Source organism: Anticarsia gemmatalis, chromosome 8, assembly GCF_050436995.1.
Source record: "Anticarsia gemmatalis isolate Benzon Research Colony breed Stoneville strain chromosome 8, ilAntGemm2 primary, whole genome shotgun sequence".
In the NCBI taxonomy this organism is placed as follows: domain Eukaryota; kingdom Metazoa; phylum Arthropoda; class Insecta; order Lepidoptera; family Erebidae; genus Anticarsia; species Anticarsia gemmatalis.
The window spans coordinates 13,703,074-13,719,515 of NC_134752.1; the positions used below are offsets into that span (position 1 = coordinate 13,703,074).

Here is a 16,442-nt window from a genome sequence, read left to right on the forward strand (position 1 = left end):
CTTTGAGTTATTATTTTAGTACATTGAAGTTTGTTTTTAGAAATACCTAAATAGCTCTGTCTTCGTCCCACACTGAACAGAAACCGAATTAAGAAATAAATGTTCCATCATTATTTATTACAGAGCGTCAGATTTGTATGGTCACAGACATAAATACATAGAACTTTTGTAAAATCAAATCATTTATTCATTTAGGTCAAATACTGACACTTATGATAGTCAATCATACATAGAGTGAATTTACCGCCAGTTCGGAAGGTAGGGTCAATGAGAAGAGCTGGCAAGTAACTCCTGGCCACTCTTTTTAATCGCCAAATGGTTTAAACAATATATCTATTAGGTATAAGTTATTGGTGATGTAAGGCGCTACTACCAACACTACCGAACACACATAGGTTTTAACAAATTAAATCAGTATATTAAAGTGGTAGTAAACAATATGTCAAGCGTATTGGAAGCATGATGGGAGCATCTACTTACTTGATGATAGGATTGAATGGAATCATTAAATCTGGTCAACAAATCTACTGTTGCTGTTGAAAGATTAGATTATAATTGGATTGAGAAGCCGTAATGTGAAGGTCTTGAAGGCCTATTGACTATCAAATAGGTTATTATCATTGACGAAGGAGAGGCGATCATAGTAAATATAGTAAGTGAATTTTGTTTCGGTTTCCATGGAAACGAGATTGTTCTTCTCAGAGTAATATCCTGTATTTAAAATAACAATTTGCTAATTCCCTATACCAATTAATTTCCTATTAGCAGTCAATTTCCACCCAGTGCATTGGTAGCAGCGGCGTGGGGACATGAATCACTGGTGCAAATAATATAATGTTACACGGATAGTTTTTCAACAAAGATTTTCCGTCAAACTTATTTACTTCACCTTACAATAATTACACTACTAAAGACGTGTTATTTTATAAACTAGTGTAGTTTGTACCGTAAAGATAAATAACTTAATTTGTAACTGAGTGCTTTTTCATTTTAATCCTAAATGCGAAAGCTTGGCTATGGGAATATCGTCCAGATTCGGAGCATGAGCCGGTTTAAACCAACCAAGAATATATTATGATTTACCTTTCAAACAAAGCAGGTTCCTGGCAAAAATTAATACAGTATTGTAATTACAAATGATAAACTTTATACCTACGTTTTCTGTAAAACAATTAAACACTTAGACTTAGTTCAGTGTCGAGTTGTCGACTATACGAGTACACTTAAATATATTATCTTGTCAATCTTTCCAATTATATATGTAGACTATAACTGTGAAACCAAAATAAAAAATCGATACATATTTTAATTAATTCCTGGGCCACTATTATGTTTTGAGCCTAACCATGAAAAACTTTAAATATGTGAGTGAAAACTACTTTATCGTGTTCTCGGGTATCCTTATTCATGATCTAGATCATTTTTTTATCCGATTAAAATATTTTTTGAATATTTTTTTCCCTTTGCCGAAGAACCCTCAAAAACAGGGTGTTTAAAAGCGTCACCTATTTCTTGTACCGATGATAAATCAATGTTAACGCAATTTTTTGTCAACGTTTTGGAACAAAATAAAGTCATTTGAAGTCAAACTGTAACGGCATGGCGAGAAACTCATTAATTCGTTTTTTTCGTGCACATAATAGCCGGCTGTTTAGCTAGATGCGTTACGACCGGCATTGTTTCTATTGAGCTCGACCCGTAGGATTTTGTGGTTTTTCCATATTTCAAAAAAGTCTTTAGGTAAATTGTTGGTTGAAAATCAATAAGAATGAACCATTCTGCATTTTTCTAAAGGCACTTTTCACCGTAACAAAATTTTTATAAAAAATCAAGGGATCATTAGTTCCGAAGTGCTTTGAGCGCGAATATTTTTTTCTGCATTTAGTTCATCTTAAAGCATCCATAAAGTCGATTGGTGTTTATTTTTGGGCTCATGCGCATTTTATCCTAGATTTTGTTCTATCACAAATTGATACACGTATTTTGAAGCAAAACGATGAATTTTTCAAGCATTTGTTTGCACTAATCGGCGCGAGGACGTTATTGAATTAGGTACTGTAAAAAAAATGATTCATTTAGAAAAAATCTTCTAATCGGAAATGTTGTTACCTAATATTTTATATCTAAGAGTGGAAATAATGTTTAGGATTGTGTCATTCTTTTCGTGTATCAGGAAACGAAAATGCATAATTAATTTTCGCACAGCATCAATTTTTCCGGACACAACTGGTGACCTTGGACGACCTTCAGGAATTTCATTGGTGAGGGAAAAATAATCATAATAGAACTCTATTTATTGGCGTTTTAAATTTTCGAAGGATCGGATTTTATCATCAAAATAATACATCAGTCGATATATGTATATATACACGACACGTCGATATATACACGACTGTTTCTATAAGTCACGTCGAGAGTAGTAAAAAATATTTGCACGAAAATGTTAGCATCCTAATGCTATTTTCCCGCACACTTACAATTTTCGATCGACGATATTGAAAATATTTTCAGCGCAGATTTCAAAACTTTCTTGGGAATGTAGTAGTCAAAAGGTCAAACTTTACGATGAAAACACCAAATGGGGTCTAAAACAATCAGATTCGTCAAGGCTCAAAACATAAGTAGTGACCTAAGTACCAAATATAGACACGTACCTATAATATAACATAATAACTACATACGAATCACGTCTTCTTCCTATGGGAGTAAGCAGAGATCAAGGCACCGAACTGTTATTTATTCAATTACCTACAACGTGTAACAAGTCTAACAAGTGTACTACAACCGTAAGAGAACAGCTGGCAAAAAAGCACACTGCAAAATGCAATCTTATCAATACTTCACTACACTACGTAGTATTTGATGTGATTTCCTTGCCTCTAATACGAAATAATATATGTTATATGCGATCAACTTAGTAATGTTACTTCATTACACAAAGTTTGTATTCTCATAAAAGTCACCTAGGCACAGAACTTAGTGGAGAAAAATGACAAAAAATCACTTTTATGAGAAATGCTGTTAAAAAAACTAACGACAGAATGCAATCTTCGCAATGTTCCGCTACACTACGTAGTATTTGAAGTGGTCTCCTTGTTGAAGTAGCCACGGCGCCAGTAATACGAAACAAAATAATATATGATCTACTACCACACGTTGTTTTCCTTGAGGCTGTGCTTTTTACACTCAGTTTGTATGATCCATACTAATATTATAAATGCGAAAGTAACTCCGTCTGTCTGTCTGTCTGTTACTCAATCACGCCTAAAAAACTGAAGCAATTTGCATGAAATTTGGTATGGAGATATTTTGATACCCGCGAAAGGACATAGGCTACTTTTACCCCGGGAAAATGACGCATTCTCATGGGAAAATTCAAAGTACTGTCTCTGATGAGGTTTGATCCCACACCAAAACGATCCCGAATGGAGCAATAAACCAATGCGCCACAGCGACGTTTAATCGGTGCTAAAATTATCTCTATATATATAAAAATTAAACCCGTTTTCCTTGGTCACGGCATATTTGTTATTATTAGGAGAAGGATCTTACGGGAAAAAATATTAAGAAAATCACTCAGAAATATTGAAAAATAGACATTTAATATTGCATATTTTAGGTGGTACGAAGTTCGCCGGGTCAGCCAGTCGCTTATATTTTTATGTTACCTGATTACGAGGTTTACTACATTTTTGGAATTTTCTAGAAATTTAAGCATCTTTATGAGATAAAAAGTATCCTATAAGTTGCTCCACTACTTATTCGATGCATATACCAAATTTCAGTGCATTCTATTTGGTAGTTTTTACGTGATGCCGTCACATATATCACCTAGACAGAAATCTTGTTAGCGACGAAAAATTAATGTAAGTTAATATATTTAAAAAAAGTTTCAGTAACACAAAGCACTCGCTGTTATAAACACAACTGGCATTTATCAAGTTTATCTTGTTTATAAATACAATGATATGTAATCGGTACAATGCGACTTATTTGTGTTGGTCGAGCTAGAGGATTAAACAACTTTGTTTATGTAATAACAAGAGTTAGTCATTAATATGGTTTAATATGTATACAAGCAAAAGTAACGCTGTGTGTCCGTGACAATTTCAAGGTTAAACAGTATACCAATACATACTGACTGCCTCCGTGGCGCAGTGGTTAAGGTCACTGGTTCGATTTCCACACGGAAAAAAATATTTGTGCGATCCACGAATAAGTGTTTCGGGTCTGGTTCTACTTTGTGTTCGTTGTTTCCATTTTTGTAAAAGTCCCCGCGACATAAGAGAAATTATTAGTGGGGGAGCTGTCTTTGAAAAAACACCCCTACAGAGTATGGCATTCTAAATGAGCAGCAAAAATAATAACTAACCCGCTCGCAAGAGGCGCTGATCAAATATTCATACAAAATTTCGCCGCTTGTCAATAGTCGATAGTGGTAGAGAATTGAGCTACAGGTAGAACAGCAGTGATTCACAAGTTAATTTAAATTGATTTATTGCATCATTATGATTAACTAGCTGACCCGCGCAACTTCGCTTGCGTTACGTAAGTTAAAAATTTTCCCCGTTTTTGTAACATTTTTCACTGGTATTCTGCTCCTATTGGTAGTAGCGTGATGATATATAGCCTATAACCTTCCTCGATAAATGGATTATCCAACACTGAAAGAATTTCTCAAATCGGACCAGTAGTTCCTGAGATTAGCGCGTTCAAACAAACAAACAAACAAACAAACTCTTCAGCTTTATAATATTAGTATAGATGAATGAAAAACAAAACTAACGGTGATATAACTAAAATATTGCGGAACATAATTATTTATATTTTTATCTAGATAATAAAGCGTAAAAACAATATAACTTCGCGTCATCCTCACCAGACAGTTTTAATTATAGACATGACATATTTACAAACAAAGAGCGTGTGATCGGTGATTCAATCGGTAAATAAATACGTATTATTGGGCAACTCAATTATGGTCATTTGTTTCCAACCTAAGCAGCTCTTGTACTATGGTAACCAAACAACAGATAAACACACCTCTATACTTCTAAATACATACTTATGCGGATAAATGAACAAGCAGACTCAGAACACTGTTTTTTGCGGCCAGGTGGCTACGTGAAACACTGCGCCAAACGTGCAGCTTCAATTTCCAGTTCTAGCACCAGACCAACATTAAAGGATAACTATGTAGGTATAGTTTTGTCCTCGTCACACGCGGAAGAAAAGTTCTCCAATCCATCAAACCAAACCATCATTGTTCAATTAACCACCACACTTGGATAGTCACGGACATAATTGCATGGCAATATTATTACGTAAAGGCACAAATCAAGGTTTAATAAAACGTTTTGAAATGGATGAGTGGGTATTCTTCTCGAAGAAAAGAGACAAGACTCTTCAATCTATACACATGATGCTTTGTATAAAAGCGAAAGAAAGAAAATAGCTTCGTACTTAAACCACTTTCCCGTTTTACGTGTTATTATTTTAGCTATCAGTATGTAGTAATTACCAATCTAATGGCCGGGTTTTTTAAACCTGAGGCACTTTTGCTTTGACTTTTTAAGCCGTGAACGAAAATGTACCTCGGTTACCAATATTTCTCTATTTGACGCCACCTGCATTATCTTGCAGTACAAGACCGCCGGTTACGAGTACTTCACACCTGATATTTAAGCAAGTCATCACTGAAATGGTCTATGAATGTCACCTCCCGGCGACCTTCATAATACTCCAGAGAAAAATCATGATCGAGTTTAGTTTACTATAAATAAGCTCGCGACTGTACAGTTGAGTTATTATCTGGGGATCCAGATAATGTGTCTCATATATAGAGTCATGCTCAGTTGCGATTCAGTTGCCATTCATATTCCGCAAGGAAGCTGAACCAGAGAACAAATTACTTAGTTTATAAGTAACTGTACATAATTTCATAATTTCTTGTTCTACGTACCGAACTTTAACATTTAAAGGTAAGTCATTTTTGTTCAATACATAAATCACCCCATGAAATAGAAAATATAAAGTATATAGTGCTAAATTTCCTTAATTCTTTAATATTCCATTCTTAAAGGCTATTTAAAACGGTATATTCCAGTTTTATTCCCAGTTATCACCCAGAGGGACAGTTTTAGCGGGGACAAATGAGAATATACTTTTAAAAAAGCCTTTTAATCGCATGAATTCCGACCAGCGTGGTAGGTTTAATGCCAAAATTATCTTTCTTGTTTTGAGACCTATGGTGCTGTACAGAGCACGGGTCTTCTCCCAGAAAAAGAGAGGAAACAAAATTAACAAAAACCTGTAAAAAAATATAAATTACTACCAATAAAATATCCTACTTCCTCCACTCATAATTTCTGCAGGTTTTGGGATATTTTGTCAGCATGTGCTAATAAATCGTTTCCGGTATGCTGCTTTTTCTGATAATATGGAGTACTTTATCATGTTCCTCTATTGTACTACATTACACTCTTTTGTCAGGTTCTCATGGATTGGTTGCTAAGCTTCCAGGCTTGCCATTTTTGCAAAAAACAGTCGTCTTACGGCTTTAGTTCGAAATCAAAGTATTTTACGCATTTTTTTTTAGTTCTTTGGGAAATGTAAAATCCTTAATGCGCACACACCCTAATTCTGGAAACTTTTACGCAAACACGCATTTTACCTTAAAATGCCTAACGATTCGGCGCAGGTTGCACTCGTCGTGGTCGTAAAATGCGTGTTCGCGTTAATGCAACGTGAGAGATGCAACTCTCGCAACAATATATAATGAGACAGCAAGTTATACTCGGGCCATTTCAATTGTGCGAAGTACGTCATGTCATTTTATCGGAGTCTCTCGCTCGCACTTACACATTGTCACATTCATTTAATTATTTTGCCTGCCCTGATTATACTATATGTGATTATTTCTTCTAATGCAGATCATGATTGTCCTTCTGCTCTGGGTGAGTGTGCTAGTCATCGCAGTGTGGCTGTACCTGCGCCAGACTTACTCCGTATTTGAGAAGTATGGCGTCAAGCACTTCAAACCGCTCCCGTTCATCGGCAATATGGGCAAGGTCTTGTTCCGTCAGCGTAATGTAGGGATCGATATAAAGGATACCTACGAAGCCTTCCCAGAAGAAAAGTAAGTACATATTAGTTATTTTTTGGAGTTTTCTATCATAAAAATCCTCAAAAATTTTTATGTTATATTTTTTTCAATATATAACAAATAAATGTATTCATGTGCTTACTTGGGTAGGAACCCTGAATCACGTGAGTTCGAGGTGAATGTATACGCCACTCGGCTCTCAGTAGCGCGATTTTCTACAGCCGGTACTGTCGAGCATCGAAAGTTTGACATTTAAAACGTACCAACAAAATAGTTCCTACGACGTTGACGTGACGTTGGTGGCGCTAATCAGATTTTCATACGTTGCCGATAGTGGAAGAAAATTCGATAGTTCTTTAAAACGTAATTACTTACCTGCTTAAGCTTATGCATAGAATTTATGTATTTACACTTGCATTTAGGTTTATAGGAAGATACGAATTTACAAACAAGACAGTGATGATTCGAGACTTGGAGCTGGTGAAGAAGATTGGTGTCAAAGACTACGAGTACTTCCTCGACCGTCGCCCTGTGTTCCTCGAGACTGATTCTTCCTTCAACCGGAGTTTATTATCTTTGATGGGTGAGTTTTCAGTCCTGCGGGCTTATCACGTATCTCACTTGACAACTAGTGAACGTCAAATTCATGGTCACTATTCAGTACAATGCTGCTTTGACGTAACTTGTTAATCACTTTATAATAAGGGAGATAACAATGTTCATCATAGTGGCTTTCAATAACTTGTTAACTGAGATTCGTTATAGCTACTCAGTTTAACGTCAAATAACGAAATAATTATATTGCTGTCTTCGTCGTCGTCGTCGTCGAAAAATTCCTGAATTCTACCGTCTTTTCCCAAACCTCCGTTTTCCTTTTCTCTATCTATTACATGACTTTTATTGTTTTTCGTCCCGCACTAAAAATTGTTCTTGTCTGGCGGGTGCTTTTAAATTATAATTTTTGTCCGTGCTTGAATGTCTGGCTATAGTCACGCCCGAAATGACAAATTTGTCGATCGCACTAATAAATTTTGTTCCTTGTGGGGATCGCCTTCCGACGCACTGGTGTGGTGGCGTGACGACCACCTCTACCACTGTGCCACGGAGGCAATAGATAAAATACCCATTATAGCTTTGATTTACACCTCATGTTCAGGATCTTTCTTATGTTTTATTTTTTCCTTGATGATGCATGTTTGTTAAATTCGATTAAGCTTGTTATGTTCTTCGTTCGATTTGTCTTAGGTCAAGAATGGAAGGACATGCGCTCGACGCTGAGTCCAGCGTTCACCAGCTCCAAGATACGTCTGATGGTGCCGTTCATGGTGGAGGTCGGAGAACAGACGATGGCCAGTCTTAAGAAAAAAATTAAGTCTTCAGATGGTAAGACTTTGATTTCTTTCTACTAGAGCTATTTGCAATGCAAAGTATATACGATATACATAGGTAAGAAGATAATGTCTCAATAATTTATTTTGATTCCATATAAATGTATGATTTCGTGGGTCTTATTTGTCAACCGTTTACATAAACGTAACATAAACGGTTTTTGAAATACTATGTTGTATTTGTATGTGTTGTAAAACAGGTGTTTCTTATTGGTTCCACAGCTGGTTACATAGATATAGACTGCAAGGACCTGACCTCGCGCTACGCCAACGACGTGATCGCTACCTGCGCCTTCGGTCTGAAGGTAGACTCTCTCACTGATGAAGACAACGAGTTCTTCACCATGGTCAAGGAGACGACAACCTTGGGTTTCAAAGATATGATCCAGTTCTTCATTATGTTGAATATGCCTTTTATTGGGAAGGTAATGTTAACTACTTACCGCATTTGATAATGTTTAATCTGGTGGGTGGATCTAAAGCTACTTTAAAGGCTTAAATATAATCTTATTGTATTGTAATCTTATCTTAAGAAGTAATAGGCGCGTTGCATAACGCAAATCGTCGACGTTAAAACCCGAATCAATACGCCAATGATTTTTGTGTTCATTAGAAATAATTTTATCTTGCTCTAACGGTGAAGGAAAACATCGTGAAGAAACCTTGCACGTCTGAAAGTTCTTTAAGACAGTCCTTAAAGGTATACAAAGACCTCAAGCCGCACTTGGCCAGCGTGGTGGACTCAAAGCCCGACCCTTGCCCAGCAGTGGGACATTACTGGATTAAAATTATATGATATTGATGTTGCTAAGTAATGAGCCTACTAAGACTAATATGTCAAAACAAGCATTTGTATTTAAAAAAATAGAAAACGTATCAATCCATCTTCATATTTCTAGTTGTCTAGTAATGGTTTATCAAAAGTGGAAATATTTTTTTTATATTTGTTTTAGCTCTTAAAAATAGACTTCATGTCGACAGCGACGAAGAAATTCTTCAGGAGTTTAGTGCTGGACACAATGACAGACCGTGAGCGACGTCAGATCCTCAGACCTGATATGATACACTTACTTATGGAAGCTAAGAAAGGTAAATGTTATTAAATATTCTTCTATAAATGTAAAACACTTCCGCTACTGAGCGACTGACAGACTGACTGACTGACGGACAAGTTACAGCCGAAACTACTGAGGGAGCTCCTCAAGGAAGGATTTACTCTTGAAATATTTTCCTTTAAATAGTGACATCCAGTAAAACCTGATAACTTTTGTGTATTTTTCAGGCAGACTTTCACATGAAAATTTGAAATCTAAAGGTGAATCAGCAGGATTTGCTTCCGTAGAAGAATCTTCTGTTGGAACTAAAAAAGTTAAAAGAGGTCAGTATTTTGTGAAGTCTTCTTCAGTCAATCATATTAAATCAGGCTTGTTAATTATTTTTCCTGTATTTGAAAAGACAACTCCTGCACTACTGAATGGCTCTTGTGTCGCGGGGACTTTTACAACCAACGGACACAGCGTACAACCAGACCCGAAACAATTATTTGTGGTTCGCACAAATAAATAAATCATTGTTCCGTGTGGAACCGACGAACTTACGACCTCCCGACGCAATGGTAGCGGCGTGGCGACCTAAACAACTGCGCCACAGAGGCAGTCAAATAACATTGTAATGAGTTTCTTTACTTTTTCTAGTATGGTCCAACAATGATATCATCGCGCAAGTAGTCTCATTTTTATTCGCTGGTTTCGAAACAATATCGACAGCCTCGTCGTTGCTTCTGTATGAGCTTGCTTTGAACCCCGAGGTGCAAGACAAACTGGTGGAAGAGATCAGAGAATATGACATTAAGAACGGTGGCAAGTTAGACCTGAAATCTCTCCAGGAGATGCGGTATATGGACATGGTTGTATCAGGTAAGCATTTCGTGTGTTTCAAAATATCAGTCAGTAGAAAATAGGTATACATTAGTACAGCCGGCGGTATACAGGCAGCCTAAAATCTGATTTTTGCATTAACACTATTAGTGCCGACCACTAACCACACGTCAGAATAGAACAGATTAAGGGATTCACACAATTTTCTCTTCGTGGAACTAAGCTTTTCTTTAAGAGAAATAAACGAATCTAATACTAGTGATCTCATATGAGCTTTGTATTGCAGAAGTACTCAGAATGTGGCCTCCCGCTATGTTTACAGACAGGTCTTGTACCAAGGACTATAACTTGGGCAAACCTAACGACAAAAATCCCCAAGACTACATTGTAAGTACAAACACAATTGAAATATATATGTTCTAAAACGCTTCCTGTTTCACCAACATCAGAAAGATTCAGATTTACTGATCAAAATATGAAGAATACAGAGATTACTGTAATTTCTTTTTATTTTCTTATTTGTATTTATAACAGTCAGCTCCAGAAGTTGCTGAACATTTATGTTGCTGATAATGTAAATGTTATTGTCTAACTTGAATAAATGTTTAAAAACATGAGTCGGCTTCCAGTCTCACCGGATATAGCTGAATATCAAGAAGCATGATTTTACATGGCACGACTAACTATCTGTCCTCCACAACCCAGTTACCTGGATCATAACACGATACCCTTCGGTAAGACTGGTTGTCAGATTTTCATTTAAAACCTCATCTATTAATTACAGATGCGTAAAGGCGATAGTGTGCTAATCCCAGTGTTTGCCTTCCACCGTGACCCTCAGTACTTCCCCAACCCCGACAAGTTTGATCCTGAACGCTTCTCTGAACAGAACAAACACAAGATCAATCCGTTTGCTTACATGCCCTTCGGTGTTGGACCCAGGAACTGTATTGGTAAGTTAAAGAGCTCTTTAGAGAGTACTGTCGAGATAATGTCGACATAGGAAATGCTTTTAGTGTACTATACTGTGGTTAACTGCCTCTGTGGCGCGGTCGGTAGTATATGCGGCTGCCGTGCGAGAGGTCTCGGGTTCGAGTCCTGGGTCGAGCCAAAAAGTCTTTTCTGAGATTTTCTGTTAAGAATTTCTTAGAGATTACCCAGAGTTGGGAAGTTGAGGTCGAAGACCTCCGTGCCTCGGAGAGCACGTAAAGCCGTCGGTCCTGCGCCTGACCTCTCACTGGTCGTGTCGGTTATCCGTCCCACCAGACTATGAGACTGATGGAATAGAGGGTATACCTGTGTATTGTGCACACACTTGGACACTATAAACAAAGTCCTGCACAGATGGCCAGTTTCAATGAAACTGACCGCCGTAGCCGTATATCGGCTAGGAGGACATTATTACTGTGGTTGGGGTGGTGATGATGCAAATCCTCTTGATCATGAACAACATCCGCGTTGGATGAACCACGGAGACCCATTCGTGGGTCCGAAGACCTTCTAGTGGATATTTTGAGACTTATTTAATCTCTTCAACGCCACTAAAGTGTTTAGCAACTACGACTATTAATGGTGCGTAATCATATTCAGTATTCACCATTTACTCGTATATTTATAAAAAAACATTTTAATTAGGAATTACAAGTGGCTTAACAGTTTTTCGACATTTTTTTCTTAGGGTCAAGATTTGCGCTCTGCGAAGTGAAGGTGATGATCTACCAGATCCTGCAGCACCTGGAGGTGTCTCCATGTGAGAGGACCTGCATCCCTGCTGAATTGACCACGGGATCAATCACTGTTCAATTGAAAGGGGGTCACTGGCTTCGCTTTAAAGCCAGGTCTTGAATTTGACCTTTACCCTGACCTCTAAAACCTTCGCAGTGTGAACACGTGTGGAAATATTATAGTGTAATTTTATTTATGTACTCAAAAAAGTGTTTTAATTAAATCTGGTTTTCAATGGTTTCTATATTCGTATATTGTCGCTTTAGCAGTTCAGTGATCCTAGGCTGGATATTTGAAACACCAATCCTTGTTTCAGTAATAAAACAAGTGTATGGCAAGGCTCCTGGCAAAACTTACTTTGAGTTATTATTTTAGTAAATTGATCTGTGTTTTTAAAACAGAAATATCTAAATAGCTCTGTCTTCGTCCCACTCATCATTATTTATTACAGAGCGCCAGATTTGTATGGTCACAGACATAAATACATAGAACTTTTGTAAAATCAAATCATTTATTCGTTTAGGTCAAATGCGGGCACTTATGATAGTCGATGATACATAAAGTGAATTTACCGCCAGTTCGGAAGATAGGGCCAATGAGAAGAGATTCTATTAGGTATAAATTATTGGTGATGTAAGGCGCTGCTACCAACACTACCGAACACACATCGCTCCTTCAATGCAAAAGGGCCACAACTCAAAAAAAAATGAAAATCGTTTTATTGCAAAAATGACACCTGAACCGACTATATTTTATAGTAAAAAAAAAAACCCCATCATTTTTGCTTATATTATGGCTGCACTGACTTACTGCCCTTTTTGCATTAGCTCACTTTGACAGGTAATGTCAGTGCAAAACAGCCACTCTTTGAGTTGCGCCCGGAGATTCAACGCAAATGCTCGTCAGTTGCATGAAAAAGTGCCACAATCCAAAATATGTCTGTGTTGGGAGCAAAATTTCAAGTTAATGTGATTATATTTTACAATACAAAACTGCCATATTTTGGAAAACGTCCTTTTTGCATTCTAACTATAGTATTTGTTACCATATTTTGTAATACAAAAGTGCCATATTTCTGAAAACGACCGTTTTGCATTCAAACACTAGTATTTGTTATTATATTTTGTAATATAACAGTAGCATATTTTGAAATACGTCCCTTTTGCATTAAATTATTGTGAAATAAATAATCATTTTTAGCGTGCTAGAATGGGAAGGCCAGAAATATGACCGTTTGGTATGATAATAATTTTAGTTTTCGTTACAATTTTAAAAATAAAATAAAACATTTTGATGCAGGCAAAGTAAAGAGGCACCCTTTCCTTTCAAATTCCTCTTTCAGGGGCAAGATCCGACCAGTCCTTTTCAAATGCGTCTAGGTCATCCCGCCATCTCCATTTAAGTCTCCCGCGTCTGCTATGACCATCTTCTGGCATCCAGTTGGTAGATATGCGGGTCCACCTTTCCGAATGCATATGGATAATGTGGCCGGCTCAGTTCCATTTCAGCCAGGCGGTCTTCTCCCTTACATCGGCTATGCGAGTTTGGGAGCGCAGTATAGAATTTCGGACGTGATCTGTTCTTTTGATGCATAATATACTATGCTCCATCGCTCTCTGGCTCTTTCTGGTTTTCCGTAAGGGACCATGTTTGGGCAGCGTAGGTAAGGACGGGTAGTAGGTATAAACATGTCGACGAGCTTTCACTTGAGTGACAGTGGAAGGTTACCCTTTATTAGCTCTTTCCTGGACCAGGATCTCTTTCAGGCACTTGTGACACGTTTGTCCAACTCTTTGTCCCGTCGGTTGTTTAAAGAGGTTATCTGGCCCTAGCAAGTGTACTCGTCGACATAGTCTATGACGTGCCCGTCTACCTCGACCCTACGTTTTGTGTTGTTGGTCATAACCTGGGTTTTTGTACGGTTCTTACTCAGTCCAATCTGAAGGTTTGCCGTGCTCAGATCTTTGAGCATTGATTCGAGTTCCGATGCCGAAAAAGAGAAGAGGACTATGTCATCTACAAAACAATGGTTTGTTAACTGTTTACCACTTACAACTATGCTTTTGATTGCCATAACACCGCCAGGCTCCTGAAAATTTCTCTGAGGGTGTTGGTAAATTATTTGGGAGATAGCGGGTCTCCCTGTTTCACGCTTCTTTGGATTTGGAATGATATTGTTGTCTATTGCTTTGATGAGTTTGATGTAAGAAGGTTCGATTCTACATAGTATCTTTAAGTAGGACTTGGATGGAGTGATGATTCTATGGCGGAATGAGTAATGCTGTCAAAAGCTTTGGAATAATCCACGAATGCTAAATATAAAGGCTTATAAAACTCAAAAACCTCTTCTATTATCTTATTTCTTTAATACTTCTGCTGCACTCAGTCTACTCGTCACGTTACCCATTGATTGATGATGATGATTGATGTTTAATTTTACTAAATAATTAAAGTTACGCACAAAGTTGATCTCAATAATTTTACTTACTTAATAAAAAGTTAAGATTTTTTCATTTAGATTGTTTAATACAATGTTTTCCTGGTCTATTCAGTTATGGTTTTACTTAGTAATTATTATTAAACTTTTTGATACGGTTTTTTTACCAAAAAAGTACAATTAACCATTTTTATTTGTAAAACTGTGTTTAATTTTTGACATATTTCTCATAATATTGGTTATAATTTTGAATGCAAAAGGGACTTATATGCTTTTTTCTCATAATAGATAAAAGCTATTACAAAGTTTATTTTGTAGAAAGATAGAGCTAAAAAATACGCATCTAATGATATATTAACATCTTATATTTAATAAATAAATATATGAAATGTTATAAAAAAACAGTTTCAAAAATTTATTTTGGCTCTCCTGTAAAATTTATAGATTTCGATTTGTGGCCATTTGTATTCAAGGAGCGACATAGGTCTTAACAAATTAAATCAGTATATTAAAGTGGTAGTAAACAAGATGTCAAGCGTATTGGAAGCATGATGGGAGCATCTACTTACTTAATGATAGGATTGAATTGAATCATTAAGTCTGGTCAACAAATCTACTGTTGTTGATAGATTAGATTAAAATTGGATTGAGAAGCCGTAATGTGAAGGTCTTGAAGGCTAATCAACTATCAAGTTGAAGACGTTGAAGAAAATAAGCCATTGGAGCGGCACGTTGTATACTTATAATAAATCTGTAGAGAGGTCAATTCTACAAAAAAAAAAACAATGGGGGATGCTTAGTAACGGATACTCATACCGAATCTGCAATTTATATTTTTTTTCTGTCTGTCTGTCTGTCGTCCGTCTGTATGTGACGGCATCACGTAAAAACTACTAAATAGAATGCACTGAAATTTAGTACATGCATAGAATAAATAGTGTATCAACATATAGGATACTTTTTATCTCATAAAAATTCTTAAATTTCTTGAAAATTGCAAAAATGTAGTAAAAATCGTTAACAGGTAACACAAAAATATCGTCCCCGTAGAGCGAAAAATCACTAACTAACACTTAAGTGATTTTGAGATACGAGGTGTTTTATGTCTTAAATGACAAAAAAAATATAACTTTTTTCGGAGATTAGTTATCGATGCATGAAAGGTTTTGTTTTGAAGATATATTAATTAAGTATATGTTATATGTATTAAACCACGAAAATAGTATATAAATTATTAACTGTAAAGGATAATTTGTTTTACCCCAAGGTTTTCCTATTTATCTGTCACTTATTTACTTTTCACATGTAGTTAGTTAGTTTTCGCATCAGCATTTAAATATTATACTAGTAACTAAAATCAGTTAGTTATTTTAGGAGTAAAACATATTTTACATAACTATGTCTAAATAAAATACCCAACTAAATAGACTTTGCTTATTTATTAATTTATTGCCTAATTTAAAACTAGTGTCCTATCAGTTGAAAAGTATAAAAGTAAAACAACATTCTTAGGCAACATTTATTGAAAAAAAACTGTCTTTAAGTATACAAAACCTAATTAAAACATAATGAACAAGAACACGTTACAAAATCATCAATAGAACAGCATTAATGATGTAGCCACATCATTTTCCTCTTCTTCCTCGAGCTAAGTGACGTCAGGCTCACATAGCCTATCCAACACATCGTTACTAACAGGTAAAGATTCATACCAAGGATAAAGTTCGCTTAGTATGACACCTTTGACACAAAGATTTAACAAATCTTTCCTTGCAGTATTTACCCTAGAGCTAGAAGGGCTATAGCCCGGGCCGGTTTCCTCTCTTGGGTCTGCATCTTGTCGGGGTGAGGGGGCTTAGTAGAATTGAAAGGTTGGGGAAACAGTGATCGCGAGTAACAAAAAATTACTG

The 16,442-nt window shown here is 36.5% G+C and overlaps 1 protein-coding gene across 2 annotated transcripts; it reads left to right on the top strand.

Moving 5' to 3' along the window:
• The first annotated feature begins 5,836 nt into the window (after positions 1 to 5,836).
• LOC142975143 (cytochrome P450 9e2-like) lies at positions 5,837 to 12,339 on the top strand. Of its 2 annotated transcripts, XM_076117850.1 has the most exons (11): positions 5,837 to 5,981; positions 6,933 to 7,138; positions 7,528 to 7,688; positions 8,351 to 8,488; positions 8,716 to 8,918; positions 9,447 to 9,582; positions 9,776 to 9,871; positions 10,188 to 10,409; positions 10,657 to 10,757; positions 11,155 to 11,323; positions 12,049 to 12,339. In XM_076117850.1, exons 2-11 carry the CDS (start codon positions 6,936 to 6,938, stop codon positions 12,213 to 12,215), a joined length of 1,596 nt encoding a protein of 531 aa, XP_075973965.1. In that variant the 5' UTR covers positions 5,837 to 5,981; positions 6,933 to 6,935; the 3' UTR covers positions 12,216 to 12,339. The 2 variants fall into 2 exon arrangements, with proteins under 2 accessions (XP_075973965.1, XP_075973964.1); XM_076117849.1 differs by lacking the exon at positions 5,837 to 5,981 and having other exon boundaries at positions 6,927 to 7,138.
• The last annotated feature ends 4,103 nt before the right edge of the window (positions 12,340 to 16,442 follow it).

Excerpts from the sequence above, each read along its gene's own strand:
- LOC142975143 (XM_076117849.1), top strand. The coding sequence starts at position 6,927 with ATGCAGATCATGATTGTCCTTCTGCTCTGGGTGAGTGTGCTAGTCATC. Across the intron at positions 7,139-7,527 it reads GAAGCCTTCCCAGAAGAAAA|GTTTATAGGAAGATACGAAT; the intron begins GTAAGTACATAT and ends ACTTGCATTTAG. Across the intron at positions 9,872-10,187 it reads AACTAAAAAAGTTAAAAGAG|TATGGTCCAACAATGATATC; the intron begins GTCAGTATTTTG and ends TACTTTTTCTAG.